This window comes from Bombus affinis, chromosome 14 (genome assembly GCF_024516045.1).
Source record: "Bombus affinis isolate iyBomAffi1 chromosome 14, iyBomAffi1.2, whole genome shotgun sequence".
Classification (NCBI taxonomy): domain Eukaryota; kingdom Metazoa; phylum Arthropoda; class Insecta; order Hymenoptera; family Apidae; genus Bombus; species Bombus affinis.
This window is the reverse complement of record NC_066357.1, coordinates 8,252,178-8,265,770: the sequence shown is the minus strand read 5'-3', so window position 1 is coordinate 8,265,770 and position 13,593 is coordinate 8,252,178. Positions and strand designations below refer to the sequence as shown.

The following is a 13,593-nucleotide window of genomic DNA, read 5'->3' as shown; positions in this document are numbered from 1 at the left end:
TGCTAATTACTCATCGATTTTTGTTCTTCCCCGCCTATAAGATAATTCACGAGAAATCTCGCCGCCATGGTAAGGTTCGACGCAGACGAGCCGCTTTTTTCCTCCAACCAAGTGTCTCTAAATGGGAATATACAGTGGCTACGGAAGCTATCGACCCGCTGTTGTACTTTTCATAGCATTTGTATATGCAATTAATCAGATTCGGTGAAATATTCGTATGATTTAGCGGTGCTTCGTACGACTAGAGAAATTTCTCGCCATGTAAACGAAATGTTGAATTTAAAAAACTCTTCATCGGAAAATTTATCGTCGATACTTTTTGTAGCTGCTGTATAGGTAGCGACGAAGTAACGCTGCTTGTCAATACGCGGTAATAAGTGTGTAACGTGCGTAAAGCGTGTAATAGAAATGCAGATAAGGCGACTTCGCAATCGTGATAGAATTGAAAAGGAAGTGATATAAATACACGAGCGATTATCGCTCATAATTATTCCAACGATATACCGCGCTTTTACCGTAAGATCTAAATAAGGAACCGTTGCTATTGTTAACAACAATCGAACGATGAACATTGTTTTAATTGTGTCGTTAGTTTAGAAATTGTACGTGGTTGGAATTTAAATTACTCGAACGATGTACATGGTAAGTGTAGTTATTAAAAAACGATAGTCCCCGCTTGTTATCTATACGTCGATGTTAACGTTTAAAACGTGATCCTGCGAATAATCGCTCGGAAAAGTAATTATCCAAAGAAGCTCATCTTTTTCGAACGTACTGTAGTCTGCGTTAAATCGATAACTAAAAAAGATCTAAAATATCTAAAAATAAGTCTGTCTCTAGGATGAAATAATTTATGAATCTTTCCTCGACGAAATCAAAATAACCACTGTTTTATTTTTTTCTAAAATGCTTAAAATGGTCGCACGAATGAGACTATCTTCTAATCACAAGAAAGACAATATCTTTGAATGCGAATTTTATTTTCAATAACTTAATAAACGACAAAACTCATGCTACAACGTGTCACGGCAGATTCTGAGTATACAAAGGATTAAATATACTATATATTACATTATATTGTATTAGAAAATACGATAAACGTACATATATATTGCGTATATAAGAAGAGAGTGACGAAGCATCGAGAAATGCAACTTACGTTCTCTTTGGTCGAGGAGATGTGCCGCCTGGTCCTGCCGTGATAGACTCGCGGTCTAACCAGCGTGTGCCTGCTGAAATCTGGGGACGGTCCTGCAACAGAGTCGACCAGTGGAAATCGTTAGAGAAATATTCTCTTTCCTTTGTTGCGCATATTTTAACGAGCGGGCGGCGTTCGAAAGGAAAATCGATCCCTCTGTGCGGTGAGCAGAGGATTATAGTTTGCTGGCAAGAGTCCCGCGGGAATGCCCTTGTTCCGAAATTTGCCCGCGGGAAACGCGTCCGGCAAACAGCGGTCCGCGTTTCCCGTGCTTCGATGCTAATTACATCGAGAGACAGAGAGAATGAGAGGTCCTTGACATCCAGTCGAACAATGAGCAAGCTCGCTGCCTCTAGGGCCAACTCTAGTTCAATTTTCACAAACGCCACCAACTTTGCTTCCTGCCTCCGTTCTCCCAACTATCGACCGTTCCAACCTTGTCCATTCCTCCACTCGACAGAATTCATGGATACTTTTGTTCTACTTGCTACAGCTGGTAGACAAGTAGCTATTGGAATCCTTAGTTATAAGTTTTGACTTATAAGGACATTGTTAAAATGTCTATCCTCTCAAAGGTTGAATCTATCGGATAACCAGAAACGTTGTGTCGCTTTTTCCATGACGGAAGATGCGAACCTCTAGAGACATAAGTTACAAAATCTAGAAACTTAAGTCTATTCGCTAAAACTAATTACTCTTATCTCGATGAACGTTTCTTTTTCGTGATATTTAACACAGTAATTTCGCAAAATCATGCTTAATGAGAGATAACGAATAAACGACTGTTATCGATATAGTAAACAATTTTTAGTACGAAATTTATCATCTATCGATCTTAATCAATTTTTTCTACCTTTCCTTTATCCGTCACTGTATGTAGTATAGATATGTATGTACCTAGATAATGGCGAGTACCTGCGTGAAATTAGTAATTTTCTAGAAAGTGGAGCCGATCAATTTGCCTTTTAAGGAGCTTCTATCGTTGAGAATTTTTCACCGGCTTCGTAGCTGCGAGATGTATTGTACCGTCTGTAATACGTACGTTTTACAGACCGACGATTTCAGTGGACGCACGCGAATCAACGTAATTTCGTTACGTTTCCATTGCAACCGGTTCTGTACTATACTTTCACGATTAGCTTCTCCTTCCGTGCGCGCATCGCAATGGCCGATGAATTCCACGGTAGATTGCGAATTGATCGGAAAATGCATTTAATTCAGGCTAGTCTAATTGGGTCGACGCGACGCAAATTCAAAGCCATAATTACTTCCCGATTGTCTAACGGATTTAAAGCTATCCACCTGACTGTTACGGCATTCGATTTGTCGTTAATTTCCTGTTGACGTTCTAGCCGGAAATCAAAACCGGTTACGACGTTGCTGGCCGAATCGTGCGAATTCTGACAAGACTATAATCGCATCGAATGAATCATTGCGACGTTGACGCGCCAGAGGCTCTCTTTTCCATGTAACCTCGTTGTTATTGTGTCACGTCTTTTTGCGATTACGCTACCGTTCATGCGCTATCGCGTACTCGTTCTGCGATCAAACGCTTGCTTCCTTTCGATAAGCTGTACTTTAATCCTTTAAAAACAGCTGTCACATCGACAGACGACGAGACGAAAATTTTATGACACGCGGCTGTCGTTATCGATCGATATCAAGATTCTAATTGGGTTTAAGGGAAGACGAGAATTATTTGTGCATAGTCATACATCAAATATATAATAAGCGTCAAATATAGCCCCCTTTGCGAATTTCTACGAAGCGAATGTTTGCAATAAATATCTTGCAGTTCTTATATATATTTTCAAGTTTGTTTCAAACTTCAACAATAAAATCGTGATAAAGGTGTTACATAAGAGTGTTAATGAAACTTATATTATATTATAGTATAATATATTTTAATAAAAGTTATCTATAAGCAATTGAAAATTTTATAGCATGTGACACAGCGTAGTTATTACAATACTCGCACGAGTTACAAAGCTCTCGGTTCGGATGATTTTCAGGCCGCATTACGTGCCATAATCCGCGTTATATGAATTCAATTACGGCCACAAGGTGCAGCCTCGGCACGAAATATTTGCGACAGACCAGTGCCACCAGAATTTAATATTCGTCACGAGCCGATGCGTTACACGAGCGTTCGCAAAATGATGCGGCCAATCCGCTGCTGAACGTCCACGTACGATATAATTATCGCTAATGCGAAAACGTTTATTACGCCATGTCTAACTGATTTGTGGAAATCTCGTTTTGCTCCATTATTAATTTCCTCTGCTGCGTGCACGTGCACGCTTTACCCTGTGCAAGCTCTCGTTTGCGAAAAAAGATCCCGCACGATCTAACCAACTATTAGTGAAATTTTGAAAATTACAAATTACCGATACCAATATCTTTTCCTGCACGATAGAATCAATAGAATGGATAAAATATCGCGAGTAAATTGTACGGATTAAATGTCAGTCGATGGTAATATTTCTCATATTTGACGCTTTTAGATAACGCGAGTCATAAATAATTATACGAGAAATTTCATACGAACGTGAATAATATTATTAATTTTGTTATCGATTCAGTCAAGTTACAAGTTGTAGCTTGCACAATAATATATCGCTACAAATATTTATAAAGTGCACTAATAATATCGTGCTTGCAGAGGAAATTGCAACACTTTTTCCGCGATTTCGCGTATTTAAGGTTTTGCTTATTTTGGCAAGCGACGTATCAGTTACCTAACTTGCAAGTCGCAAAATTGTAAAAACTGTTTGCTCAAGTGAACTTTACGAACTACGATTTGTTGCGAGTTCGCTAACGTTATTAGTTGCCAACTAATAGTGCAAGACGCCTCTGGGATGCGATTAAACGAGCGTTAAGCGGAAAAACTGAAAAAAAAGGAGGGGAGGAAAGTTGGAAGTTCTTTGAGCATCGTTTGCGTCAAGGGATAAAGTTGGTCGTTCGGTCTATCGAAGGGACCTTGTTCGCGCGTACATTTGGCCGATCTTTTTGCGAGCCGTCCTTTTTTCCTTTGGTCACCCTTGACGTCAATCTCGTTCCCATAAACAGCGCACATGTGCGCATGTTTATGACGGTTCCGTTCGCGGCATCGCCACGACTCTACGCGGTTTAAACGGCCAATCAAAATTCCGCGATGACCCACATTTTTCTCCGTCGATGATACTCCAACTTCTACAGGACCTCGTTACATCGATTAGCTGCTTCGTCACCTTTACGTTTCAATCGGACACCAAAAATAATGGCTATTTGTTTAAAATTTCTACGGAAAAGACGAATCCAAGGCAGTGATCGTTAAGGAGCGCGCAGTCGATCAGTATTATCGCTGATATTTAAGGTCTTCAACGTTGTATTTACAACACATTGATCGTCTAGAGCGTCTCTTTGAGCGTTCCTGTTGAGAGCCTCAAGTTCGATAACCTTAATATTATTGTCAATATTATCGTCGATGATACCGATCGTCGAAACGCGTCTTTAAACAAATGTTCGAAAAGGTGAAATTATTGGAAGATATCAATTTTTCATATTGCACCTAATTACGAATAACCATTACAGATACTGTTTGGTTGTTAATAATCGTTTTTAGTTACGGAAATCGGTTTTAGTTACGAGTAATCATTATTGACGATGAGAACATTTTTTGCTTGCTGGTAACCAGTATTGGCGATGGAAGTATTTTTTGATTAGTACTATTCTCACTATCGATGACGATCTATCTTCTTGGTTATTGTCGATCATCGTCGAATATTTTGATCAGTATTATTGATAGTTTCAATGTTACTAATAGCATTGTGAAATTGAAGATGATGGAAAGCGATAAAAAAAGAAGTTTATCGGCGTCGATAATGGTCGCTAGTAAATCGCACGATATTTTCACCACACATAATGGTTATTGGTAACCAAACAAATCTTTCTCATCGATAACCACCAGCAGCCAAACAGATTTTGATCGTATATAATGGTTATCCGCAATCAAAATCATTTAATTCGATCAACGAATTCGTATTGCACAACTTTTGAAATTCGTGTTATAACAAAGTAATGGTTCATGGTTTTAATCGACCTGTGTTCACGGTGGCGTGGAAGGTTCGTCATTCGGTAATCTGAAAATATTTAATCTCGGTAAACCGTACTTGAAAAAAGACCTCGTCTCGCCTCTCCAATACCCAGTAGGAATAGTAGAATGTCTTCGACTGTCGGGTAATTCGACCAACTCTTTCTCTCCTCGGGGGATGGAAATTACGGTTGCTCGGTTAAATCCGAGCTAACTGAATTCCTTGATAAATTCCAACCATCGAGGAAACTTTGTCTGGCGAGGAAACGTGAGTTATTTGCGCGAGCCCAGTTTCACCGAGGGTTTGTCGATGTTCTTCGCGAATTCCCCGTCGAAAGCGATATTTTCGCTTGACGTTTGTTGCGGCAAAAATAAGGGCCGCGTCCATTTTTTTAAACTGAAGTTTAATGTCGTATCATTTACAGGATTATTCGCGCACAGAAGTATTCGAACGCTTTCCCGTAAAAAAATCTGTCGTACAATATATTACGATGCTATAATTACCAGGATATCTACTTATCGCGATTATCATAAAAGTCTAACGAATCTTACTTTATTATTTTACGTTATAAGACACGTGTATGATACGGACGAATTGTGAGATTTATAATAAAGTAATTAAAAGAACAAATACCGTGGAAATCGTTGAATTTAACGATATACTGTATGCATTTTGAAGTTCCATTTGCTATAAGGAGACACAATCGTCACGAGTACACTAATCAAAAATTTGAAACCGGTCTAAATATAGAAGTTATTTACGACGAACATATATTTAGTAGAAAACTAGTAGTGTTATATAATAAGTGTTAAATACAGCTCCATTGAATATCGAGGCTGGCCGATACGATGGATAATTGACTCCTTAAATACTTTCACTATCTTCGCGAAATAGTATCCCGCGTGAAAAGCAGACAAAAGAGGCCGGACAAAAGCAAACCTGTAACCATCGTCGCGTTCTCGGCGCTGTTTCTCGCTCGGGTTTTTCGCGTATCGTTCGCCGGGAACGGACAAAATACGAAGCGTGAAGTCTGCCAAAGCATAAATGATAATTACAGTTCATTTAATACCTACGCTCAGACGACCCACGCTCCAACGCTCGTACTCGCCAGAATGACGAATCGCGAGCCAAGCCCCTCTTCTATTTCGAACGCACAACTTCGTTGGCTTTGAGGCGCAAATTTTTTTCTGACCCTTTGAGAGGAAACGAAGTCCGATTGAGACGAATTGAACGCAGGTCGACTTGATCAAGGCCGAATACTTTGGCGTCCGAATCCGGTTCCCTCTGATCGATGCTTCCCGACGATATTTTTAGTTCGCGACTCTGTGTACGGGATTCGAGCTTCCGTTTAAAGAGGAAGCTTATCTTTAATGCCATCGCGGTGACCAAAGTTGCAAGAACACGGGTCCAAAATATCAGCTTCGACGGGAATTAGTTTGAAAATCCGTTGAAGAAGCGATACGTCCATGATATTGCACGTGTGTGTGTGTGTGTGTGTGTAAAAGTGACACAACTCCGTGAAGCTTTTCAGGAAAACAGCTTGCTTAGCCGAAAACATCCGGACGCTTACCGCGCAATTATTTTATCAATATATTATTCGCATAGCATGGAAATTTTCGAAATTTTGTTGGCACTGTAACGAGACGCGACTGCCTCGATTATAATAGCAACGTTTGAAACGAATTCAGAAATGTATATAGAAGTTACGAGACGTGTGCTGCAAACATACACACCTAGCAAAAGATTAGAAGACAGTAGGAATAGTACACAGTGTTGAACGTATATACAATTAGTGCTAACGATAGTCTCGCTAAATAGCGAATGATTGAATGTACAAATATCTTCGACCTTATGCAAAGTGTATGCTTCCAATAAATATTTTGTAACTTCCGTATACGCTTTCAGACCCGTTTCAAATACCCTTGATATAATCACGATGAAATAATTAGGGCATGTTCCAGTCTCGATACAATTTTGCTATTTGCTGTACATTCTGAGTTCTAAATTGCGCTCGTGTTTTAATAAAACCATTAATATATTACTAGTATATAATTTCTTCGTTGTGTACTTATTATTCGTCCATGTCTCTATTACGTAATTTCTTTTCTCAGCTACTTAATTTTTTCCACTCTCGAGCCAATATAATTAACTTTCCAAACTTTCGTGCGAGAACGTACATAGAAAGTCCCTAAGAGCGTTCCAATACTTTCGTGAGTCACTGCACGTTGAAAAATATTCGAAGAAGCGACACGTTCGTGATATGACAGGCATATTCGAAAAACGACACAGTTTCATTATGAAATTACGATATATAATGATCGACGTACAATACTTTAGTGGGAAAGTCGAGCCCCGAGAAATTGGGTTCGCGGTCGCAAAAACACGCGATAGAAAAGAACGGTGTCGAGTAGAAAACTTGCATCGACCAAGTTTCTAGTTGTAGCTCTCTCGGTGTCGATCGAGTGGAGACGGGAAGAAAGTTTGAGAGACGCTGTCGGCGTTAACGATGTCCGTCGTAAAACGCGACGTGGACGCAACCGACGAGGGGGAGGCCAGGCGTTGAGAACGAGGGAATTAGCGACGGTCAATTAGGTCGTTGTTAATTCGGTGTACGGCGCGCATACGTGCGTGCGTTAAGGCATATGCGAAGGCGGATCTGCATTTCGTGTGTTCCCATGCCCACTATCCCGATTTCACATGTGTCCCGTGGCACCGGGATATGTCCGTTAGCGAGGGAAACCTTGCGCCAGCCTGAGAAGATTCCACTCAATTCGACGATCTGTTCGTTCAACGACCTCGTGAAATTATCAACTTTATCGGGTGCCGACTAAACCGGTGTTAAATTTCATCATAAATCGAGCAATTGTAGATATTTGACAAACATACAGGCGATTTGACCGAGCGACAATGCAAAGCTGGTGCTTCGATGTTTCGGTCGTCTCGGTATAGTTGTTGGTCGAATCGAACTAGGACACGGAAAATTCAGTTTTGTAAGTGAATTGGTTATGCAGACAGGATTAGAAGAATGGATTATATACACGCGCGTATTGTTATTAGATAAATGGTAAATTGTTCTCGATTGTTGGAATTGCTGAAGCAGCTTCTCGGCTTCTGCAAAACGGATCGAGATGAAACGTATCTCTGATTTTCTTGTCCGGACACTGTGCTACACACGCGCAAGAAGAAGGAGAAAACAAGATTAAAAATTCGTTCGGTAGTTTTTACGTGATGCGAGGAGAAATAGAGAAACAAACGGGCAGGCAAAAATTCCAAAGATTAGATCTTTCTACTCCCTAGCTTATGAGCTGTTCCTGGATGACCGTTTTATCTTCTTTATTGAATGCACAGACACAATACTTCTGGCATTTTATTATATGTATAAATAGAAACGTAGACGATCATAAACGCAGTGTTTCTCAGAACAAAGCTTTTTGAGACTATGGTTATCGATAAAAACGTAACTAATACTAAAAAATAGAACCAAAACTCTCAATTCATCGACCAACAATTTGCTCGACTTATCATCTCATTTCAGGGACTTTCTCTATAAACGTCCTTATATATATATCCAATAAAATATATTTCAATAATTGCTAATAGAATTCACTTACGTTTTTTAATTTTCTTAAAAAAAAAAGTAACGAATGTTAAAAGTTTCAAGTGCTTTTAATTCGATAATCGATAAGGAATTGTATTATCCCAACGTTTCATTGCTGAATAATAATTCAAACGAAAGAAATAAAGTGCCTATACAGTGGTTTCAATTCGTGAAATTTCTTTTCTCGTTGCAGGCGAGTTACGCCAACTGATCGAAATATACCGTGGAATATCGTTGGTAGAGCCGGGTCGACTTGCAGATTCGGTCGTGAAACTACCGATATCGATACGTTCTCTGACTCGTTCCTTCCTTCTTCTTCTTCTTCTTTTTTTTTTTTTTTTTTTTTTATTGCGGGAAGAGAAGTTTCTACGAGGAACATTATACTCGACTCCTGCAGCTAGACGCTTTCGAATTAATTGCTACGTGAATGAACGAAGTCGGGTTTAGTGAATGGACCAATCAGAGCTCCATTTCTGCACTGGTTCGCCGATCCCCGTCTGCACTCGTTAGTCAATTAAACTTCGTAATTATAGTTGGTACGGAGGTTCGGCGGGACTGGCAAAGGCATGTGACGTAGTATGACTCACGACGGATGTTACAAACTGCTCGATATTTTACGCAAATATCCACTGTTAATCGTATCGTTCATGTTCATATCAATACAATGCCTCTTCTAAGTACAGTGGCGGATAAAAGAACGTTATTAAACTAACGTTTGCACTAAAATTAGTTTACCACGTTGGTAACAGTTATCTAATCTGTCGTGCGTATTATATTTGTTCGTCGCTCTTATTAAATATAAATCCGTTCTGTAAAATTATTGTATCTTTTGTGCTTTTTCTACCGTATAGTAAAGTACAGTTATTGGAAGTTATTGGAACGAAAGTTTAGTTAACGCCCGTATTAAATGAACTTTCGTTGATTGAATTCGTTTATCTGAACGCTAGCTTCTATTACGCGAACAAAAAATAATAGGTAGCGGGGAAGATTGATAAACTCTTATTGTATAAACTCCAATTATATAAACTGTTTGTCCCCAGACAAGTCCAGATAAATGGGATTTCATTCTAACAAACAATTCTGAAACGTTATGAAAGTTATAACGAACGAGCCTTGCTAATAAAATCAAAAGTCTACGACGAACCTTTGAGCACGATGTTATAACGGAAGGATATTATCGATTATATTTTCCTTAGCAGTCAAATCCTATTCTCAACAAAAGGTTTCATTTTCTTATACTTTAAAATCTATCTATGATACCTGTCGGTGGAGTCGAGCGGTTTTCTCGCTTTCTGACTTACCTTATCCAAATACAAAGTTAACCGTTCCAGTTTACACTAACTCCACTTAACTTACTTTCCAGTATATCTCAATTTATGGAGTTGATCAGCGTAGCTTTTACACGACTCGCTTATGAATGGGAGTTTATAGTATTCGTCCGCATTCACTTACCCCTCGCATCGATAAATCAAAATTAAATCCGCATCCCGCACGCTTTTGTTATTTGCGCCTCGTTATATCAAACGAGATAAGGGGTTATTGTGTCTCGTGTGGAATGTTAGTGCGTATCTGCGTGTCGCGATAGCGTGCGCTCGTTTCGCCGATTTATTGACATTAATTATCAGTGGCATTGACACTAATATTTAGAAAGAAATATTTATAACACACAATTTTATATATTATATATCGTATTATAAATATAAAGGAACCACGTATTTGTTTCCGTGTGAGTCAAGCTTCTAGGCTGGCGTTGAATCTCATAGATCTTTGGTTCTCTTCGCGCGAGTCGAAGCGTTTTCCGGGGACGATTCAGTCGCATTCACCGGATTAATTTGCGCCCGAGCAACGCGAGCGTGAAATCGATTTATCAGACCCATTCTCCCCTATCGGCCTCCGTCTGCAGCCAACGATCCTCCTTCAGCTTCGGCGCATCTTTCCCGCTGGCGCAACTACGGCTAATACGCTCGCGGATGGAATCTCAATGGCCGAGGTGCGCTTCGTCCTTTCCTGTTTTCACCGTTTTTAATTCGCTAATTCCTTTGTTCCGTAATCCCCTTTGTCAGGTTTTTCTCCTCCACTGGAAATCTCCTACAACATCGAGATCCCTTCTGTATACTTCGTTTTTGCTTCCTTTCTTTACCACCCTCTGGATACAGAAATTAGTTCACTAACGATGTTTGGTCAATGTTTCGTGTTCTTGCTCTTTCTCTCGGCTTTCTTTTCCTGTCGTGATTACACGGTGAATCGATTTTAAAAGACCGGTAGATACGAAATATTGGCATCTGCGTGTATGTACAAAAGCGAAATACACGGACTACGAATATTCATGCATTTATGGGAAATTTTAAAGGATAAGCAAAAACGTATAAAACGCGCGTAATATGCTAAAATATGTAGAATATTCAGAACGAAGTACTCGTTATGAGATTTAACGAGTGAAATAAATTGTTATACAGATTCCACTTCTTTACGTATGTTAATAAAAATCCGCGGTTCGGATAGACATAAATTACGTAATTACGATATTCCAACGACGTTTCGAAAACAAGATTCCAGGAAAGTTCTCTATTCTCAGATTACCTAGCTTTTAAGATACGGATCAGATAAGCAGGATTTTTTCCAAATTTTGAAAATTGCCTAAGATAAGATAAGGAGCGTAAATTAAAGATTAAGGAGTATTATTTAAAATTTAGAACGACATACTTCTAAAGTATTCCAACACTTTTACAAATCTTCTACGTGTACATTATAAAAAACATTCTGAAATCTCATTAGCACTAACGAGGCACGGTTATCGCGAATATAATATAGGTCAAATTTGAAACGAGCCTGAAGATATATTTATATAACAGTTACAAGATATTTACTAAAAGCACGCGAAGAATAGTCGATTATTCGTTGTATTAATAATATGCGATATATAGAGAGATCATCTTTAGCATTAATCGTATATTTAAAAAAACACGTTGGAAAAAGTGCCCGACTTTTAATTAATTTTTGTTACTTTGCTTCTTATTGCAAAATCCCTTTCATTTGATTGCCGAGTTACAAAGAGGTTGATTTCGGTGAAATCAATTTTCGACGAATCCCCTGTTCGTTCAACAGTCGAACGAATCTCTGTCAAAGCGCGCGTAAATCTGGCCGACCGAACACGCGATTAATCTTGGCACGTGGATTTATACGAACATGTACTACCGCGCGATCGGACGCACTCTTTTTTTCCAAACGCGTATCGAAGTCTGCAATTTTGCTGGCGAAAGAGAATGAGACGGATAAAAGAAAAAAGAAACGAATCGGTTTGCGACATATACCGGTCACAGGTGAACAAAGTGAAACGTGATCGAATATTCGACGAACGAAATCATACTGGGATTTTCAAAGCTCTCTGTGTTCCAAGATCAAGCAGAAAGTTTCCTATGAATCGATACACCATGTTGGAAAGGAGAAAAAATTCAAATGCAATAGGAACGGGACGTAAATGTTGGGCTTTCGAATCCTCTATATGCTGTATTCACTCGAGCGTGTAATACCGCCGAGTAAAAGAGGGTGGAAGCCATAGAAAGAATCGGAAAGCTTCCGTATAAAGATCTTTCTCGATCAAAATCCCTTCGTGTTTTCTGGATATACACTATCGTCCGTAAGTACTTGAACTTTTCCAAATGATTGCAAATACGGTGGTGAATAAAAGAAGGTTTATTATCGATACACAATGAATTTTAACAACTTTTACTGGTAAACATTTTTCGCGTTAAGAGAATAGATCGTATTAGTATATTTAAGCAAAGAATAGGTCAAGTAAATTTATGGCTAGGTCAGCGTATAAATGATTTATATAAATATACAAAATACGGACGGATGAGTATAAAGAAGGCGAATTCATCTCTAGACCGAAATAAAAATAGATTATTATTTCTAAAGATTTTTTACCATGTTGGTAACAAACATCCCTTTTCTGTTCTATATTATATTTTGTTCGCTGTACTTGTCAAATATAAATCCATTCCGTGAAATTAAAATGTCTTTTTATATTTCTTACTTTACGAACTTACTTCTCACTGCCATTGTATATGACTCGTATCATGGAAAGGTTTGGCTATCGGCTAATATACTTACATTCATGATCTCTTTTCCAGTCGTATCGTCAGTTTGTCCCGTACTCAAATACTCTGTACGACTTTTAGTTATATAAATTGCTTGTTTCCCGACGATATATAGCAGCGGAGTTCTCCTATATCCACGAAATATTCAGAATCGGGTCGGCACGCATACACAGTGGCTGCGTCGATATTTCTGATGCTCGACGGGAGCAGGGCAGACGCGGTGTTTTCCTACTCCAGAAATAACGTCGCGTTTCTCGTCTCTACTCCTCGACGTTCCCTTTTTCCTTTTTTTTCTTCCTCCCTCTTTTTCTTCGTCGTTTTCCCTTTATTTCCGTGCCGGTTTCTGGTCCCCGTTAATTCTCACTTTCTACTCAGCGGCGCGCGTCAACGGAAGCAGATTTCTTAATGAGACGAATGAAATAATAAGGAAAGCTATCTGAAGATGCGCAACCCGTTCGATCTGGAGTACCTCGAACGAAAGGATCCGACTAATTCGGTTGTGTATTAATGGACTGCCACGGATAATAATTCCCTGGCCGTTCGTACTATCGACTCGCTGAAAATTCTCTCAGATACCGGACGAGCAACGCCCGTGATTAATTATTTCCGCGTCTGCCGCGATTC

At 39.3% G+C, this 13,593-nt stretch overlaps 1 protein-coding gene across 1 annotated transcript in view; it reads right to left on the bottom strand.

Moving 5' to 3' along the window:
* LOC126924279 (uncharacterized) overlaps nt 1-13,593 on the bottom strand; it is a 70,104-nt gene that overhangs the window by 27,582 nt on the left and 28,929 nt on the right. Inside the window, exon 2 of the mRNA XM_050738578.1 lies at nt 1,160-1,251. Within this exon, the coding sequence (XP_050594535.1) occupies nt 1,160-1,251 (92 nt within the window). The remainder of the gene's footprint in view (nt 1-1,159; nt 1,252-13,593) is intronic.